Genomic DNA, 19,142 nt, shown 5'->3' with positions numbered 1-19,142 from the left:
TCATCACCACTGCAGTCTTCTTGTTGCATCACAAGGGGCACATCTGTGCCACCACTGCTGCCTATTATAGGTCTGCTTGGACCATCATCCTTGGTCGTTTCAACCGGATGTGAGCAACAACCGTTGTCACTCAGGCCCTGGGACTGCTCGTTGTCACAAGGGACAATGGTGCCATCATCACAACCAATACTGCTGCATTGATTTTCTTCAACAAGAGCAAGGGGTGAAGTCCTACTCTCCTCTGTTTCGTCACCACCCTGCCCAGCTTGCCGAGAATCATCAGGATAGTCTGAGATACTGTTTGTTTGTACGAGTATCACTTTGCTACCTTTGTCTTCCACCTCGGCGCTCAAAAAGGTACGTTTTAGGTTCCTCTTAGCCTCGGTGCCTTTCATCAATACCTCCTCAAAGACCATATTCTCTTGAGGTTGCAGCCTCTTGTCCACATCGACTGGGTGCACCCCTGCTGCACTAACCTCAGCAACACCGCCACCACTTTCCACACCCTGGTCTTCTGGTGTGGACGTCTGTACTCCACCAGGCTCATGAACGGGGGGCACTGCATCAGTTACAGGGGGGGCCGACCCAGCTGCTGTAGCGTACGTCTTCTTGGCGTCTGGGCAATACTGCTTAGTGTGTCCGTGTGCTCCACATCCGTAGCAGATCAAGGTCTCGGTAGCCATGAAGATTCTATATTCATGTTCGCCGACTTTAAAGGTGTGGGTGGTGCTCAACTGCTTCGCTGCGTCTTTTAGAACAACAAAACAAAAACGTCGAAACGATTGTACGTGCTTCAACCTGCCGTTTCTCGTACGTAGAGGAACCCTAATGATTCGAGAGACGACAGTACCAAACTCACCGAGCTTGTGTAGGATTTCCTCGTTACCTAGAAAAGGCGGAACATTGCTCAGAATGACTAACTGCCGGCGTGTCCATCGACGACACAGGAACAAACAGATCGTTTCCCAAGGTCAAACCATTCTGCACAACAATATCGGCCAGACTTATTTGCGAAACAAAAACCACAATTTTGTGATTCATACGAGACGCGGCACGAATGTTACTCACGTCGATCAAATCCCAAATCGCGAGCAAAATGTCGTCCATTTCAACTCCCTCCGGCGGGACAAGGCACAGCCCGTGCCTACGCGACAAACCCTCATCGGTAACACGATCGGCAGGCCTTTGGCTACTCCTATTAGCCATATCGTCAAAGGAGAAACGAAGTGAAAGCAAATAGATTTGTATAATCCCAAAAAAAAAGAATAGAAAAAAATATATATATTAAGTAACTAAAAAACGAAAGCACGGTTTAAACCACGTTAGGAAAAAACGTGGTTCAAACAAACCCTTACCGTGCTGGCTCTCCCTCTCTCTGTCTCGAAGGAGGAGAAAAAAACGAGGGACAGGTGGTAACGAAGCAGGAAGGGAGGAAAAAGGTCAACATACACGACAAGAGTACAAAAGGAAAAAAAAACAAAGGAAAGGGAAAGGTAAAAAGGTTGGTGGGGAGAGGATGAAAAACAACACGAGCCAGGAGCTACAACACACAAGCACGAGCACGCGCCATCTTGCCACGCCCAACACACGAACGGCCAGCAGGGGGCGAGAGAGAGAGAGAGAGAGAGAGAGAGAGGGGGGAATGAGAGAGAGAGAGAGGGGGGGGGGGATGAGAGAGAGAGAGAGAGAGAGAGAGGGGAATGAGAGAGAGAGAGAGAGAGGGGGGAATGAGAGAGAGAGAGAGAGAGAGAGAGAGGAATGAGAGAGAGAGAGAGGGAGAGAGGGGAATGAGAGAGAGAGAGAGGGGAATGAGAGAGAGAGAGAGGAATGAGAGAGAGAGAGGGGAATGAGAGAGAGAGAGGGGAATGAGAGAGAGAGAGGGGAATGAGAGAGAGAGGGGAATGAGAGAGAGAGAGAGAGAGAGAGAGAGGGGAATGAGAGAGAGAGGGGAATAAGAGAGAGAGAGGGGAATAAGAGAGAGAGAGAGAGAGGGGGGGGGGGGAATGAGAGAGAGAGAGGGGAATGAGAGAGAGAGAGAGAGGGGGGAATGAGAGAGAGAGAGAGGGGAATGAGAGAGAGAGGGGAATGAGAGAGAGAGAGAGGGGGGAATGAGAGAGAGAGAGGGGAATGAGAGAGAGAGAGAGAGAGAGAGGGGGGAATGAGAGAGAGAGAGAGGGGGGGGAATGAGAGAGAGAGAGAGAGAGAGAGGGGAATGAGAGAGAGAGAGAGGGGGGGGGAATGAGAGAGAGAGAGAGAGGAATGAGAGAGAGAGAGAGAGGGAGAGAGGGGAATGAGAGAGAGAGAGAGGGGAATGAGAGAGAGAGAGAGGAATGAGAGAGAGAGAGGGGAATGAGAGAGAGAGGGGAATGAGAGAGAGAGAGAGAGAGAGAGAGAGAGGGGAATGAGAGAGAGAGGGGAATAAGAGAGAGAGAGAGAGAGGGGGGGGGATGAGAGAGAGAGAGGGGAATGAGAGAGAGAGAGAGAGGGGAATGAGAGAGAGAGAGAGAGGGGAATGAGAGAGAGAGGGGGGGAATGAGAGAGAGAGAGGGGAATGAGAGAGAGAGAGGGGGGAATGAGAGAGAGAGAGAGAGGAATGAGAGAGAGAGAGGGGAATGAGAGAGAGAGAGGGGAATGAGAGAGAGAGAGAGAGAGAGAGAGAGAGAGAGAGAGAGAGAGAGGGGAATGAGAGAGAGAGCGAGAGAGAGAGGGAGAGGGGAATGAGAGAGAGAGAGAGAGAGAGAGGGGAATGAGAGAGAGAGAGAGGGGAATGAGAGAGAGAGGGGAATGAGAGAGAGAGAGGGGAATGAGAGAGAGAGAGAGAGAGAGAGAGAGAGGGGAATGAGAGAGAGAGGGGGGAATGAGAGAGAGAGAGAGAGGGGAATGAGAGAGAGAGAGGGGAATGAGTGAGAGAGAGGGGAATGAGTGAGAGAGAGAGGGGAATGAGAGAGAGAGAGAGGGGAATGAGAGAGAGAGAGAGGGGAATGAGAGAGAGAGAGAGGGGAATGAGAGAGAGAGAGGGGAATGAGAGAGAGAGAGGGGAATGAGAGAGAGAGAGAGGGGAATGAGAGAGAGAGAGGGGAATGAGAGAGAGAGAGGGGGAGAGAGAGAGAGAGGGGAATGAGAGAGAGAGAGGGGAATGAGAGGGAGAGGGAGTGTGTGTGTGTGTGTGTGTGTGTGTGTGTGTGTGTGTGTGTGTGTGTGTGTGTGTGTGTGTGTGTGTGTGAGAGAGAGAGAGAGAGAGTGGAGGAGGAAAGAGAAAGAGATGGAAGGCGAGGGGGAAGGAAGAGGGTGGCCATTTTCCAGAGAGAGTGGAGGAGGAAAGAGAAAAAGATGGAGGGCGAGGGGGGAAGGAAGAGGGTGGCCATTTTCCAAGATAAATGAGCACATGTCTGCAAAAATGTTTATGACAAGTGCACATGCACAATATTATTTACTCAGTTTAAAAGTACTTGCCTCCACCCTTCCCCTCCTCCCCCCCACCCCCCCCCCCCCCCCCCCCCCCCCCACTCCACTCCACTCCACACACCCATCACCCCTCCTCCTCATACATTGTGTGCAGATATCTCTTTCAATCTATCCTTCATTCATGTGAACTTACAAGTTATTGATAAAAAGGATGGAGGTTCAAGGGTCTTACGTGATGATGCGTTGCTCCGCAATTGGCCAGTCGATATCAACATCTATGTCCACGCTGAATTCGGGCAACATCTCGTAGTAGATGGTCCTCCCACCCTGCAGGTAAATGGAACCTTGTCATGTCGTAATCATACACACAGTGGATTGATATTTAGTGTTGTTAATCAATTCAGAAATTTCTAAGGATTTGCAGTAATTTATCTTTACTTTATACTTTTAAGAATTATTAATATAATAACTTTTAACAGATTTCAAAGCTCAAAGGCTCATGGAAGAATAGTCTACTTGCCAAGCCTATAGAGCCCTCTTGTGAACCCGGAAATGTTGAGTACCCCAACGTTTTAAGTTAGAAATGTACAGTATGGGTCCCCAGCACTTAGAAACTGCCGGATGCTAACTTGGGTATGTTGGGCAATTAGCAAAATTAGCATTAATAGCATTAACCCTATCAAACATAGGCCTGGGACACTGAAATTTCTGTTTCGCTCTATTGCTCCGTTTGAATGCTTCGTGTGAGCAAACTATTTGAAGGATCTGTATGAAATTTGGACATAATACACTTAGACAGATATGCTTTCCGTGAGTGTTCTTATAAAAATTTCCTGCGATCAAAATTTCATGTGAAAAAAGGGATGTAAAAGCCGTGGATTTCTTTTCACCCAACATTTTTTTGCGCGGTTAGTGCCCCTACTCTCATGTTGAACTACAGTTTCAATGTTAGTATTTATTTGAACAGATCGTAACCTGGCACGTTCAACGCACTAAGCCGCATCTCACTAGCTGCTATCGTTTTTGAGATATTGAGTATTTAGATTAATTTTTAGTTTTTTTTTGAGTATTCAAAATTTGCAGTACCAATAGGTGCACACATAATTTCTGTCTGACAGTTATGAAATTTGGTGATCTTATAGAGTTTCTCCTCTCTTATAGAGTCATAATCTCCACCAGCTGTGAAAGAAGTCCCAAGAACTGATGCTTTCCAAGATGCCATCAAACAGAGTGTTTCAAGAGCACAGAAGAAGGATGCTGCTTGGCTCTCGCAGCTCCACTCTTCCCCTCGGCTGGGCAAGATCGCAATGGTGATGACAGTGCTCCAAAGCTGAAGACGATAAGTGTCTTTGGACCACTGCTTGACTCGCCCCGTGCCCACCCTGATACAGTGCTCAGTACCATTGCCTACTTAGACACATCACTGAGGCAGCTTGGCATGAGCCACAGTCATATCACGTTTGACATGCAGCTGTACGTGATCGCTTGCCTGATCAAGTGGAGTGATCTGCAGCGATGGTCATCAGTGGTTCTCAGACCTGGGATGATGCACACTCTCATGTCATTCATCGGCTCAATCGGACAACTGATGAATTCAACAGCTGTGGAGGAGCTAGTCGGTGCATCATTTGGAGGCCTGAAATCCATCTTCAACGGGAAGGCCTGGCCCAAGGCTATGCGAGCCTTCCGTATGGTTGTGTCTGCTCTTCTTCATGACTTCTTAGAGGAGGGAGAGAAGACTCACGAGCAGATAACGGCATTCCTGGAGAAAGCCAGAGAGCACCCCACAGGCCGGCTATGGGTGGATTGTTTCATCACCCCTACCCTAATAGCTCACAGGTTCTGGCGAGCAGAAAGAGAGGGTGATTGGAGGCTGCAACAACACTGCCTTGAAGAGATGCTGCCCTATTTCTTTGCTGCCGGTCATCACCACGACGCAAGATGGATCACATGGCATCTGCGCGACATGCAGTACCTTCCTGCTACTGCCAAGGATGACCTTTACGCTGGAAGCCATGTGTGCCACCACTCTGATGGTGCAGCTGCAGTGAGTGGAGACATGTTTGGGGAGCAGACATGCATCAAGCAAGGGAAGGGAGTAGGAGGCATGAAGGGCATCTCCACCAACCCTGAGCAGGTCGCCGTGTGGATCCAATCTTTCGGCATCTGCTCCTATCTCTCCAAGTCATTGGATGAGATTTACGATGATGCTAAAGCACCGGATAAGACAATGAAGCCCAACAGACACAAAGAAGAGGGTAAAGGACGGCAGGAATTGGACGCGGAGGACCGGGCTAAAATCCTGAGAGTGCTACAGGAAAACTCCCATCCACTCACCATAAAGACCGCGACCCTCCACCATATCATAAATGGCCAGGTGGCAGATGAAAAGGTGAATGTGCAAGATGCATTGAAGATCGGACAGGACATGAGCACACTGTTCTCTTCATCACTTCCTGAGAGATTTCATGCGCCCATCTCAAATAAGGTGGTGACAATGACATTCACCAAAAAAAGAGTGAAGGTCAATGCGAAGATCATATGTGACCTTGAGGCGTTGTTTGCTCGGCTGCTGGTGGTGGGGAGCAAGAGAAGAATGGAGCTCTCTGCCCTCTTTGACTACGAGCTCGGCCCGGTCCCTGCATCCATCATCGATGAGTATGGATGCCTCAGGAAGGGTAACAGGTCTGTGATCGTCCAGCGTCTTGGAATCCTTGCCCCCAATTCCCACCCACCACATGTTGTACTCGTTGATGCATCGTAGCTCATCTACCACGTGGTGTGGCCATCGTCAGGCACTGTGGCTGACCTCACAGCCAGCATGGGGCGCCAGCTTAATCGCTACATCACCGAAGCATTTGTCATCTTTGACCGGTATGAGCATGTCTCTGCCAAAGACCACGAGAGGCAGAGAAGAGCTGGGGAGAGCTCAACAGAGTACTGACTCTCACTGACAACACCTCTACCTAGCCGCGACAAAGTGATGAAGAACAAGACAAACAAACGGAGACTGGGTGAGCTCCTGTGCACACACAGCATAGGAGATCACATCAAGATGGTCAGCAAAGCAGACAGTATTGTCAATCATGACGAGGCTGACGTCTCCCTCATCTCATACATGTGTTACGTGGTCCTCCCTGTGACCACCTGGTCTCGGTGACCCCCGGACCTTGAGAGAAACCCCGCCAGAAAGATATATGATTTATACGCTTTCGTAACGCAGTCAATACTCAGTAAACCCTCCAGTGGACCAACGAAGGAAACAATCCAATGCAATAAGGAACCACACCAAGGATCCGGATCAATCAACAATATATTCACCCCTGAGTAGAATCATCAACAACACAATACTTCAACCCTCCATATGCATTCCTACAATACTTCTAAGATGGCCATCTTATATATTCCCACCTTGCCCCCTACTTACGGCACCCTCAATGGTCAATGTCTCTCACAATGTCTCTGGGCCCCTCCCAACCCAGGTGAAGGTCGATTCGCACCGGCGAATCGCGATCTCAAGTCAATGGCCGAACAAGGTCGACTAGGATGGCGAGGTTCGCGCCGACCCTGCGCCCCAGTAGCTCGATCTCCGCACGCGGGCGGTTGAACAGACCTCTTCCTGACGTGCTCCAAATGGGCACGTCCCGTAACGGGAACAGTTGCTGCAGAGGACCCCTTCTCGGCAAGCCACCGAGGTCGGAGCCCGTGATCGCGGCCTCTGGGCTGTGAACGGCTCGCCAAGCGTGCGAGGCCCCAGGCGCCACCCGTACTCGTAGACGTCGAGGCGAACTGTGCCGGACGCTTGGTTCCTTCCAGGAACCCACGGCAACCGGACACGTAACAGGTAATTACCCCGCGCAGGTAACTCCTCGCGCCAGACGGGCTTTTCCAACTCAGCGTTCTGCAGCAGGTAAAGGGTGACTTGACCCGCGTCCGCTGGTCGAAGAAGATGGCCGCTTTTCTCCCAACCTTGTCTTCCTTTTTCCTTCCGGTTCACGATCCCATTTCCGGTCTCGTTGTTACCAGGAGCGCTTCTAACCATTTAACCACAACAACCTTTAATAGAATAAACATTAATAAGAAAGGATCTGAATAGTAATTCACATAAATGCGGAATTCGTAACACTCCCCCCCTTCAAGAAAGAAAGTTTGAACACCGCGAAAACTTTCTTTGCAGGCCAACTTTGATAAACAAACAAGATACCTCACACCCCAAATCATCAGTTCCCCCAGGCAACAATTATCACCTCTCAAAAATAAAGCAACAAAATTTCACAAAACCCCCAGAGATTTCCAAAGGTAATTCACTCTGGACAAAGCACCAGCAACGACATTGTCCCTGCCCTTTACATGTTCAATTTCCCGTTGGACTCCTGCCAAGCCAAACTCCATCTCATGACCCTCTGACTTTGACTGTCAGTTTCTTGTGAATGAAGGTTAAGGGGTTGATCAAAGATCCAAAGTTAAGCAACTCGATAGCACTTTTTCCCCGGAGGCCAAGCCGAGTATTCACTACATGGACGCCTTCAGGAACGTGGAGTTCACTGTTAGTCTGTGTAGGAATCTGGGCTCGGCGGCTCCGCCGTATTCAGTGCTTCAACTTCTCCGGACTCCTAATAATTACGGTGGACCACTTGTCACAGTAGTCACCTGACTGGCGGTCTCCTTCTCGGCCAGTGCTCTGATAATCATTCTTTCGGGAGATGCCGTAACTCTGGGAGCCTCCATAGTACTATGGGCTGCGGCCACCACCAAAACTACCACCCAGTTGTCCTCTCCTGTAGACCTCTCGACGCCTACAAAATGCCTTCCCTACTGTTATGGTCCGACCCTCCAAATCCTTGCCATTCCAATTCTTCTCTGCCTCTCTGGCGTCTTTTGTGCTTGCAAACGTGACAAAGCCGAACCCTCTTGACTGTTGCGTTTCCCTGTCTTTTACCAACCGCACTTCCACCAGCGGCCCATATCTGTTGAAAACAGAGGTGAGAACTTCTTCCTCTGTTTTGAAGTTCAGCCCCCCTACAAATAACTTGGTACTTTTGTCGCCATCCCGAGCTGGTGTGGTGTTATTTTCCCTGCTGGGCTCTTTATCAACCCTCGGGTTACCATAAACTTGACCCCGGCCAAATCATTCCCGATAACCACAGATACACCCTCTACAGGAAGCGTGGCTTGTAAACCGACGGTGACCGGTCCTGACACCAAATCGGACTCCAAATGGATGACATGAAGTGGAGCACTAACACAGCCACCGATCCCCTGTGAACGAACACTATCCCCCGTTGCCGTCTCCTTGGACCATGGCAAGATGCCTTCAAGCATTAAAGATTGATGTGCTCCTGTGTCCTTCAATATCCTAACCGGTCTCCGGTTAGTCGAGGCTCCATCCAGTGACACAAACCCCTCTGAAATAAATGGTTGGTAACCCTTTTGATGGCGATTTCTCACAATGGCCATTGCATTTGGAGTCGTACTAGTCGAACTCCGCTCCTGATTTTCCTTTTTCAGGGCATAACATTGGGACATCACATGTCCAGGTTTCTTGCAAAAAGCGCAAGTAGGCCCGGAGGAAAAACTCTTGATCTGCCTCGGGCCCCCCGGAAAATAAGTTTGTCTTGGGCCCGTAGCCCCCTGATTTCGAGCAGTTGGGGTATCAGAGTTGTCCCCATAATCATCTCGAGGCCGCCGCCATGTATTGTCGTTCTCCGCACCGGGTGTTCCATAACTCCCCTGCTAAAGTCTAGGCGAGGAGTTAGGTTTGTGGACCCCTATCCGGTGTGTTAAGGCATAATCATCTGCCATGGTGGCTGCGTCCCACAACTTTGGTACTTTCTTTTCCTGCAGGTACACTTTGATGTCCTCATGGACACACTGTTGAAATTCCTCCACCAGGATCAAGTCACGCAATGCTTCGAAGTCTTTCCCGACTCCTTTTGACTCACACCACCGATCAAACATGTCTTCTTTCACTCTGGCAAACTCCACATGGGTCTCACTCTCCCTCTTCCTGGCATTCCTGAATTTTTGCCGGTAAGCTTCAGGAACCAACTCATAGGCTTTGAGAATGTGCTTCTTCAATACCTCATAATCTGCACATTGGTCCATTGGCAGCGCCGAATAAATATCTTGAGCTTTACCCACCAGCACACTTTGCACTAGTATGGTCCAGGACTCCTTCGGCCAGTTTAACTGTCGAGCCACTTTCTCAAAGTGTGGAAAAAAATTAGCGACTTTCTTTTCACTGAAGGGTGGAACCAGCCTCACGTCTGCCCACATCCCAGGTGTTCTGGCTAGGTGTCGGCCCAGTCAGCAAGGGTGGTACCTCTCCCCGTTCTCTCATTAAATCCAGCTCCTTGAATTTAATTTCTTGCTGAAGCGCCATGTCACGTTCCTTTAACTCCCTTTCGGCTTTTCTCTCCTCTGCTTCGAGTTCCCTTGCAGCTCTCCTCTCCTCTGCTTTTCTCCCTTCTAACCTTTCCTGGAGTTCTCGTTCCACTCTCCTTTCCTCTGCTCGTTTCTCTTCTCTCCTCTCTTCTGCTTTCCTTTCCTCTTCTGATCTTTCCTTTTCTGCTTTCCTTTCTTCTTCTGATCTTTCCTTTTCTGCTTTCCTTTCTTCTTCTGATCTTTCCTTTTCTGCTTTCCTTTCTTCTTCTTTGATCCGTTCCTGGCTCCGCAATTGCAACTCCAGTTTCCGGAGCTCAACTTCTTCTGGTTCTTCGGGTAGCCACTCCCAGGCTAACTCGTCCCATTTTCCTAATCCCACCATAGATTGTATCACCGCGGTCTGCAACTCTGCCTTCCTCAAATTAGTTCGGACCTCCAAGTTAAAATGTTTGGCCAATTTCAAGAGGTCCGATTTTAGTAACGCTCGGAACTGTGCTTCACTAGGGGTTACCGCAAAGTTCTGTGCAACAAATGCCATGGTGACCATCGTTAACACCTGTTAACCTTCCCCCAAGACTTTACCACGATTTCCCAAAAATTTACCAGACTAAATTCAGGGAATCTTATACTTTTACCAATTAATAATTAATTAATTAATTTTAATTAATAAAAATATTATTTTATTATTTTATACAATTTTAGATCCCGGACGATTCAATTGGACGAGCCCCCAATTCTGTTACGTGGTCCTCCCTGTGACCACCTGGTCTCGGTGACCCCCGGACCTTGAGAGGAAGCCCGCCAGAAAGATATATGATTTATACGCTTTCGTAACGCAGTCAATACTCAGTAAACCCTCCAGTGGACCAACGAAGGAAACAATCCAAATCAATAAGGAACCACACCAAGGATCCGGATCAATCAACAATATATTCACCCCTGAGTAGAATCATCAACAACACAATACTTCAACCCTCCATATGCATTCCTACAATACTTCTAAGATGGCCATCTTATATATTCCCACCTTGCCCCCTACTTACGGCACCCTCAATGGTCAATGTCTCTCACAATGTCTCTGGGCCCCTCCCGACCCATGTGAAGGTCGATTCGCGCCGGCGAATCGCGATCTCAAGTCAATGGCCGAACAAGGTCGACTAGGATGGCGAGGTTCGCGCCGACCCTGCGCCCCAGTAGCTCAATCTCCGCATGCGGGCGGTTGAACAGACCTCTTCCTGACGTGCTCCAAACGGGCACGTCCCGTAACGGGAACAGTTGCTGCAGCGGACCCCTTCTCGGCAAGCCACCGAGGTCGGAGCCCGTGATCGCGGCCTCTGGGCTGTGAACGGCTCGCCAAGCGTGCGAGGCCCCAGGCGCCACCCGTACTCATTCTCGTAGACGTTGGGGCGAACTGTGCCGGACGCTTGGTTCCTTCCAGGAACCCACGGCAACCGGACACGTAACAGGTAATTACCCCGCGTAGGTAACTCCTCGCGCCAGACGGGCTTTTCCAACTCAGCGTTCTGCAGCAGGTAAAGGGCGACTTGACCCGCGTCCGCTGGTCGAAGAAGATGGCCGCTTTTCTCCCGACCTTGTCTTCCTTTTTCCTTCCGGGTTCACGATCCCGTTTCCGGTCTCGTTGTTACCAGGAGCGCTTCTAACCATTTAACCACAACAACCTTTAATAGAATAAACATCAATAAGAAAGGACCTGAATAGTAATTCACATAAATCCGGAATTCGTAACACATGTTGGATATAGCCATTCGCGGAGCTGAAACTGAAACTGTCCGCATTCTCAGCGACGAGACTGATGTTTTCGTACTCATGGTCTATTGGTGCTGGAAGGTGGGTATCACATGTAACCTGCAGATGGAGAGATGGGATGTCACTATTCTCAACATCAATTCGACAGTAGAGTATCTCGGTGAGCAGTGTCGCTCCATCCTGGCTATGCATGCTCTCTGCGGATGTGACACCACCTCCTATCCCACGGGGAAAGGGAAGTTGTCCGCACTCAAGGCCATGAGAGTAGTACCTGGTGACCTGCTTAACTTCATCGGAGAGGAGGGAGCTACTGATTTACAGATTACAGAGGCAGTGAGTGGTGTCTTCTTGGCTCTGCACAACGAGAGGGAGTCGGCATCTCTGAACGTCACCAGATATGACATCTACCGAAAGCGCAAAACCCCCCCAGCACTGAAGACACTGCCTCCTACAGAGCGCAACGCTCTCCTCCCATGGACGGCGTGCCCATCTACAGGTGCTGCTTTGGAAAGCAGCAGACTGCCCTGACCCACCAGCTGTGGACATAACAGAGTTTGGATGGAATAAGAAGGAAGGCGAGAAGGGAGAGGAAGTCATCATGCCCTCCATTACATGCATGCATTGCCTGTCATCATGCATGCATTACCTGCGATATTGTCCTATATTGCAATTGAAATTAAATCTGTGTCATGTTTTATCATCAAGAGTGAGTTATTGTTGGAGGGAGCCAGCGCCTCTATTACAGACCTATATGCCATTTTGTCATCGACGAGACTGTCTGCTTGGTGCATCTTGTTTTGTCACTGGGATTCCCCTATCGACATCATCCTGTGGAGCGCTGTTGGTTTACATATCGGCTCGATTCCCATAATTGATCTCTCACCTTGTAACTCCTCGTTTGTCGCCGTGCCATTGTGGGGGATTTCATTGAATTCCCCATCCTGTTGGTCACAGCAGCGACACCCTGTGACCCATTTCCAGTACTGGCGGCTAACTGTCTAACTTTGTAGGATCGGTTATCATAATATTCTATGCATGTTTGACCTTGCAAAACATTATATCCCTATGAGGTTTTGACTTGCCAACTCTGTACAAATTTCTCTTCGAGACGGCAGTCCGTGGGGAGGGACACGAGATGTTTGAAGTTATCCTGACCCTAGGGAAAAGTATATTAAGCCGAATGCGGGTTGGTGCTGGCTGAGATGTTGGTGTGGGCTGTGCACGATTGTAATGCCTGTGATGTCATCCATGCTGGCGTTACTGTCCTAGACGCCACTTCAGCATCTTCCATGCATGTATTATTTTTATCTATTAATAAATCTCTTGTACACTGTCTGAGTTCGACCAGGTACTTATAAAACCCACAACACCGATACCTGCCTGTTCTCTTCATTCTGAACGGCTTCAACCAGCGTGGGGATCTCTGCACAGACTTTGGGGAATGTTACATTCCACTCACATTTGTCGTATCATGAGTTTATTGCTTTGAGAGCATTGGGAAATGATGGTACCATCATATGTATTGTTCACTTGATGCAAGTGATATTTTCATTGTACTTTCTTTAATAGTCTTATTATTGTGTATGTGAGAGTTCTTAATACAATTACTTTTTTTGTTCTACAATTGCATCGATATGGTTTTACCATGGTTTATGAGAACACTCAAAATAACACGTTCTGCCGCATTCCCTCTCGAGACTCTGAGGTGCACCGTAACACGGGTTTAGGGGGGGGGGGGGTAATATGTAACAGAAATTGGGGGCTCGTCCGGGATTGACATTCCCAAACATTCCCAAATTTGACATTCCCCAACATTCCCAAATTTAACAATTTTTGTGTGAAGGTTAACAGGCTTGCTAACTAATAGTCACAATGGTGTTTGACATGGAAAATTTTGTGACGTCCCCTAACGAGGCACAGTTCCAGGCGTTAAAAAGATCGGAACTTAGGAAATTGGCCAAATACTGTAACTTGGAGGTCCGAGTTAATATGAAGAAGGCAGAGATTCCGACATTAGTGGTAGAATATTTAGTGGGAGAGAGAAAATGGGAAGAGGTAGCATTGGATTGGTTACCAGAAGAAAAAGGAAATATGGAGCTCCAGAAAATGGAGATGCAACTGCAGAGCCAGGAAAGATTAAAAGAGTTGGATTTGAAAGCAGTAAAGGAACGAGAGGAAAGAATAGCAGAAAAGGAACGAGAAGAGAAAAGAGCAGAGGAACGAAAAGCAGAAAAGGAATGAGTACTCGAGGAGAAAAGAGCAGAAAAGGAACGAGAACTCGAGGAGAGAAGAGCAGAGGAAAGAAGAGCTGAAAGGGACTTAAAGGAACGGGACATGGAGTATCAGAGGGAAATTAAACTCAAGGAGCTTGAATTACTGGGAGGACGGAGATAAATCTTATCAATGCCAGATAGTTCGACAACAAGTCAGAATTCTTGGGATATTGGTAGGCATGTAAGACTGGTTCCACCCTTCAATGAAAAGGAGGTAGGCAAGTTCTTTTTACACTTTGAAAAGGTGGCTCATATGTTAAAATGGCCAGTGGAGTCATTGACTATGTTAGTACAAAGTGTTCTGGTGGGTAAAGCTCAAGATATCTATTCGGCTTTACCGATTGACCAATGTGCAGGTTATGAGACCGTTAAGAAAGCCATTCTCAAAGCCTATGAATTGGTCCCCGAAGCTCACCGCCAAAAATTTAGGAATGCCAGGAAGCGGGAGAATGAGACCCATGTGGAGTTTGCCAGAGTGAAGGAAACTATGTTTGATAGGTGGTGTGACTTGAAAGAGATTGGGGAAGATCTGAGGGGCCTTGTCTGAGGGTCCTTGCCCCCCCAGCTCTCTCTGGGCTCTGTCCCGCAAATATTCCTACAGGTCGCACAAGATCTGCCTGCAACCCTCTTATGGTCAAACTGCCAAAATCAAGACTCTCTGCTCACTTTCACTCCTTCATTCCTCTTTTCTCCCGCCTCTGGAACAAACTCCCTCACTCTCTTCAATCCCACTCCACCCTCCAGGTCTTTAAAACAGCTGTTCACCACCATCTCTTATCTTCCCCCATCCAAAACCCTGATCTTTTCTACCCCCGCTAATTTCACCCCAATTCCACTTTTTTGAAATACCAACTTCTGTCCTGGAAGTCATTGGTGTCCTTGTGTTTTATACTTCTCCCTCCACCCTCCCCCCCCCCCTTCCCATGCCTCCTCCCCCCACCCTCCCCCCCCCCTTCCCATGCCTCCTCCCCCCAAGCCCTCTCCCTTCCACACATCTCCCTGCTCTCAAATGTTGTGTTTGTGTGCTTCACCTTCTCTCCCCATCTTGTTTTCCGCTCCCGCTTTTTGTGTGTTTTGTTTGTCTGGTTGATTTGTTTGTGAAGTAAATGTTAGCTCTTTCACGAGCCTCGATTCAGTATACAAAAAAAAGAAGAAAAAAAAAAAAGGAAAAAAAAAAGACTTTAACCATTTACGACAATTGATTTTGGTTGAAGAATTTAAAGTGTGTCCACGCAGACATTAAAGTTCATTTGGATGAAAGAAAAGTACCTGAGTTGTATGAGGCATCAACAGTGGCAGATGACTATGCCTTGACACACAGGATGGGGTTTCACAAACCTAACTTCCCACCTCGAGTTTGCCAGGGGAGTTACATTAAATCAGGTTTGGAGAGCAAATTGTCATGGAGGCCCAGACCGTCATGGAGAGACCATCAAGGAGAGACCGTCATGGAGTGACCCAGATAGAGTATAGAGCAAAATCTGGTTCCTCACATTTTAGTAATCAAAAGACTGACTGTCCAAAGCAGACCATGGGATTTTCCTCCAAGCCTATTTGAAGTCCCAATGTTACGCGCTGAAAAGGAGAAATCAGGATCGGAGTCAGGCTAGTTCAACTCTGAATGCATTGGCCAGTGTGAGAAATCGTCCGTGGAGGGCAGTGAATTGTGAAGGTCCCCGTGTCAAACTTAGTGCATCAGAGAACGACCTTGTCCAAGAGGGTTAGAAACCTTTCATTTCCGAGGGATTTGTATCATTGGATGGGGATTTAACTAACCAGAGACCTGTTAGGGTATTGAGGGACACGGGAGCACATCGATCTTTGATGCTCGAAGGCATTTTGCCATTGTCTGAAAAAAAAAATGCAACTGGGGTTAGTGTTCTCTTACAGGGGGTTGGTGGCTTCGTTAAAGCTCCTCTTCATGTGATCCATTTAAAGTCTGAGTTGGTGTCACGACCGGTCACCGTAGGTTTACAAGCCACTATTCCTGTGGAGGGAATTTCTTTTATTTTCAGGAACAATTCGGCCGGTGGTCGAGTTTCAGGTAATCCGATGTTGGTTGAAAAGCCCAGTATGGAAAATAACAGCACAGTTCGAGCAGGAGATTCCAGGTATCTTTCCATCATGTGCAGTGACTTGTGCTATGGATAGGAAGCGCTCTGAAGAGAATGAGAAGGAAGGTGATGTGGATTTGGGTTCCAGAGATATATTGGAGGAAAGGTCTGGGAGACACGGTAGTAAAGGGAGTGACACCAAGGAACCTAATGATTAGGTTTCATCTGGACCAAAGGATAAAGTGGAGTTTCCGTCGGAGACATCTGGGAACGAGGTTGAACAAACGGTGCTTGTCCAAAATAGACTTGTTGAAGAGCGACACAGAGATTCTGAACTCCGTCTAACTACGTCTGATAGGTAAAGCCATTACAGAGGAAGAGGCTATGAAGGTACCTGTTGGCTACTTCATGAAAGGGGAAATACTTATGAGAAAATGGAGACCACCGGAGGTACCAGCGAATGTCGAGTGGAAAGTCCATTACCAAATTGTGGTGCCACAACCGTACCGGAAGAAGATATTGAGTTTGGCACATGAGACACCTTTGGCCGGGCACCTTGGAGTGAACAAGACGTGTGAAAGAATTCTGGCACATTTTTTTTCTGGCCAGGATTGCGACATGATGTGGCGGAATTCTGTAAATCTTGTCATTCTTGTCAGCTGATGGGCAAACCTAATCAGAAAACCCCTTTTTTATTGACTAACATTTTTGTGCGATAGACTATAATCCTTCCTCCCTCCTCCTCCATTCCCCCCTCCCCTTCCCTCTCTCCCACCCTCCTCTCCTCCCCCTCTCTTCATATTACTGTCAGGAACTCATTGTTACCCAGCAACGCCGGGTACTTTTGCTAATTGATTAATAATTTAATTATTTTACCATTATTATTTATTTATTTTCATTATTAATCACTTATTTATTTTCTGTCTCATCTGGGCAATATCTGAGGCACCTTTCGAGCTAGGAAGCTGACATTTGGGCATGATAGTGACCAAGTGATGTGGCTATAAAGGATATTTTTGATTTATTGATTAATCAATCAATTAATTATTTATTGATTAATCAATTAATCAGTTATTTTTTTCGATTAATCACTTATTTAATTAATTTTCAAAAAGTTACAGCTTCGCCTGAAGCACTGGTGCTTTCGGTATACTATAAGCCAATTGATTAAGAAATTATTTTATGATTATTATTTATTGATTTTAATTATGCAATTAATCAATCAATTATTGTACACCTATTCCTCCCTGGTGTTGGGCTAGCAGCTAGGGTGCCAGCTTAGGATCCTAGGATCCTGGGTTTGAATCCCAGTCGATCGCTGAATTAACACCAGGGGGGTTGACTCAGCCTGTCATCTTTCCGAGGTCGGCAAATTTGAGTACCAGTTCACTGGTAATTCCCTGTTTGTCGTAAAAAGGTGACAAAAAGGGTTGGCGGCAGGAAGGGCATCCGGCCATAAAACATTGCTTCAAAAAGGGGACCAAAAAAAACAACAACAACCACGGTCCCCGAAAAAGGCCAACCCCCGCTTGCGGGGAAAAATGGCCTCTAAAGGTGGTTTTGTTTTTGTTTTTTATTCCTCCCAATACCGTCTCTTTGTGCTGCACGGTGGTATTGCTGCGTGACGAAGGCGCCCCCGTAATGCCGCACTGGAGGATGTTACTTATTTATTTGGCATGGGGGTGGTATACTTTGAATGCATCTGTATTTGTTTTCTTGTTTGTTTGTCCGGGCAATATCTCAAGCCATCCTTTTGAACTGGGAAGCTGAAATTTGGGCACAATTGTGAGCACGTGCTTTGGCAAAAAAAATTTTTTTTTTTTGATTAATCAATTGATTAATTACTTAATTATTATCAATTTATTAAGTACTTATTTATTTCCTTTCTTATCTGGGCAATATCTCAGGCACCTTTTGAGATAGCATGCTGATATTTGGACACAATAATGACCAAGTGATTTCGCTGTAAAGGGTATTTTTGATTTATTGATTAATTGATTATTGATTTAATTATTCAATTAATTTATTATTTAATTGATTTTCAAAAAGTTACTGCTTCGAATGAAACTGGTTGCATTAGGTATGTTATTAGCCAATTGATTAAGAAATTAATTATTTTACAATTATTATTTATTTATTTTAATTAAGCAATTAATCAATGAATCATTGTACACCTCTCCCTCCTGATACCGTCTCTACGTGCTGCACAGCGACATCGCCGTGCGCCTAAGGCGCTCTCGCAATACCGCATGCTGGAGGATATGTTATTTTTTCATAACACCGATTTCATAACACATTTAAAGTACGTTTCATAACACGTACTTTGAATGTCTGTACTTGTTTGAAGTAGTTTTCTAATTTTCTCTTCATCAATAATCACTGGGAACATTTCCTTGAGATGTTGCTTCTTCTTTTCCAAGTTTGGGATCCATTCCGCTTCTTTGTTATGTCCTTTTCGATCTTCAAAAAATGCTTTCCAGAATTTTTCCAGCTTTTCTTTTTCAGGGGGAGCTGACACATTCTGCTTTTGTTTCCTCAATTCATGGTAAAATCTCTTTGGTTTACTTTCAAACATGTGCTTTTGTTTTCTCCTGTTGTTTCCTTCTTCATAGTTTTTTTTTAAATCTTCCTTGCTATCATTTCTATTTTGAGTTTGTTTTCAGCACCCAAACACTCAAGGTCTTTGTCTTCGATTTTGTGTTTGTTTTTTATTCTTTGGATTCTCTTTTTTCGTTTTGGATGTCTTTTTCCTTTCCTGAACTGTTGTATTTGTCCTACTTCCTTCTGCAGTTGTTCTCTTTGTGTCTCTAATCTCTGCCTCCAAGGTGGAATTTGGTTTCTATTTGTAGGGCCTGGTTTTTTCTTCTTTTAATGTTTGCCCGTTACTTTTTCTTGAATGAATAGTGCTGCTGTGAAACAGACGATATTGATTTCCTGCAAGGTGGATGATTTTGAAATCATTTTTCTAATTGAATGGTTGGTTCACCTCACTAAAATTTTTGTCCGTTTATTGTTTTCTATGTGATGAAGGTTTGATCTATTTCTGAGATTTATCAATTTTATCGCTTCTATTTTGTTGGATAACTCTACTTCCAGTCTTTGCTGCTCTTAATCGTCTTCACCCTCCTCTTCTCAATCATTCTGCTGCTCTCCCTTGTCTTTCTGCCCATCAACATCCACCTTTTCCACTCTTTTTCCCCCCCTTCATCTGTGCCTGAGGCACGTGGTCCTCGTTTTTGAACAGGGCTTGCCCTTCTTT

The 19,142-nt window shown here is 46.8% G+C and overlaps 1 protein-coding gene across 1 annotated transcript in view; it reads right to left on the bottom strand.

Moving 5' to 3' along the window:
* Positions 1–3,600: 3,600 nt before the first annotated feature.
* Positions 3,601–19,142, bottom strand: part of LOC137417674 (N-acylneuraminate cytidylyltransferase) — a 48,156-nt gene continuing 32,614 nt past the window's right edge. Inside the window, exon 6 of the mRNA XM_078772548.1 lies at positions 3,601–3,732. Within this exon, the coding sequence (XP_078628674.1) occupies positions 3,634–3,732 (99 nt within the window). The 3' untranslated portion in view covers positions 3,601–3,633. The remainder of the gene's footprint in view (positions 3,733–19,142) is intronic.

The sequence above is a fragment of the Myxine glutinosa genome, chromosome 1 (assembly GCF_964187855.1).
Source record: "Myxine glutinosa chromosome 1, kmMyxGlut1.1, whole genome shotgun sequence".
NCBI classification, from domain to species: Eukaryota; Metazoa; Chordata; class Myxini; order Myxiniformes; family Myxinidae; genus Myxine; species Myxine glutinosa.
Note: the sequence above shows the minus strand (reverse complement) of the source record. Positions and strands in the feature narration are given on the sequence as shown.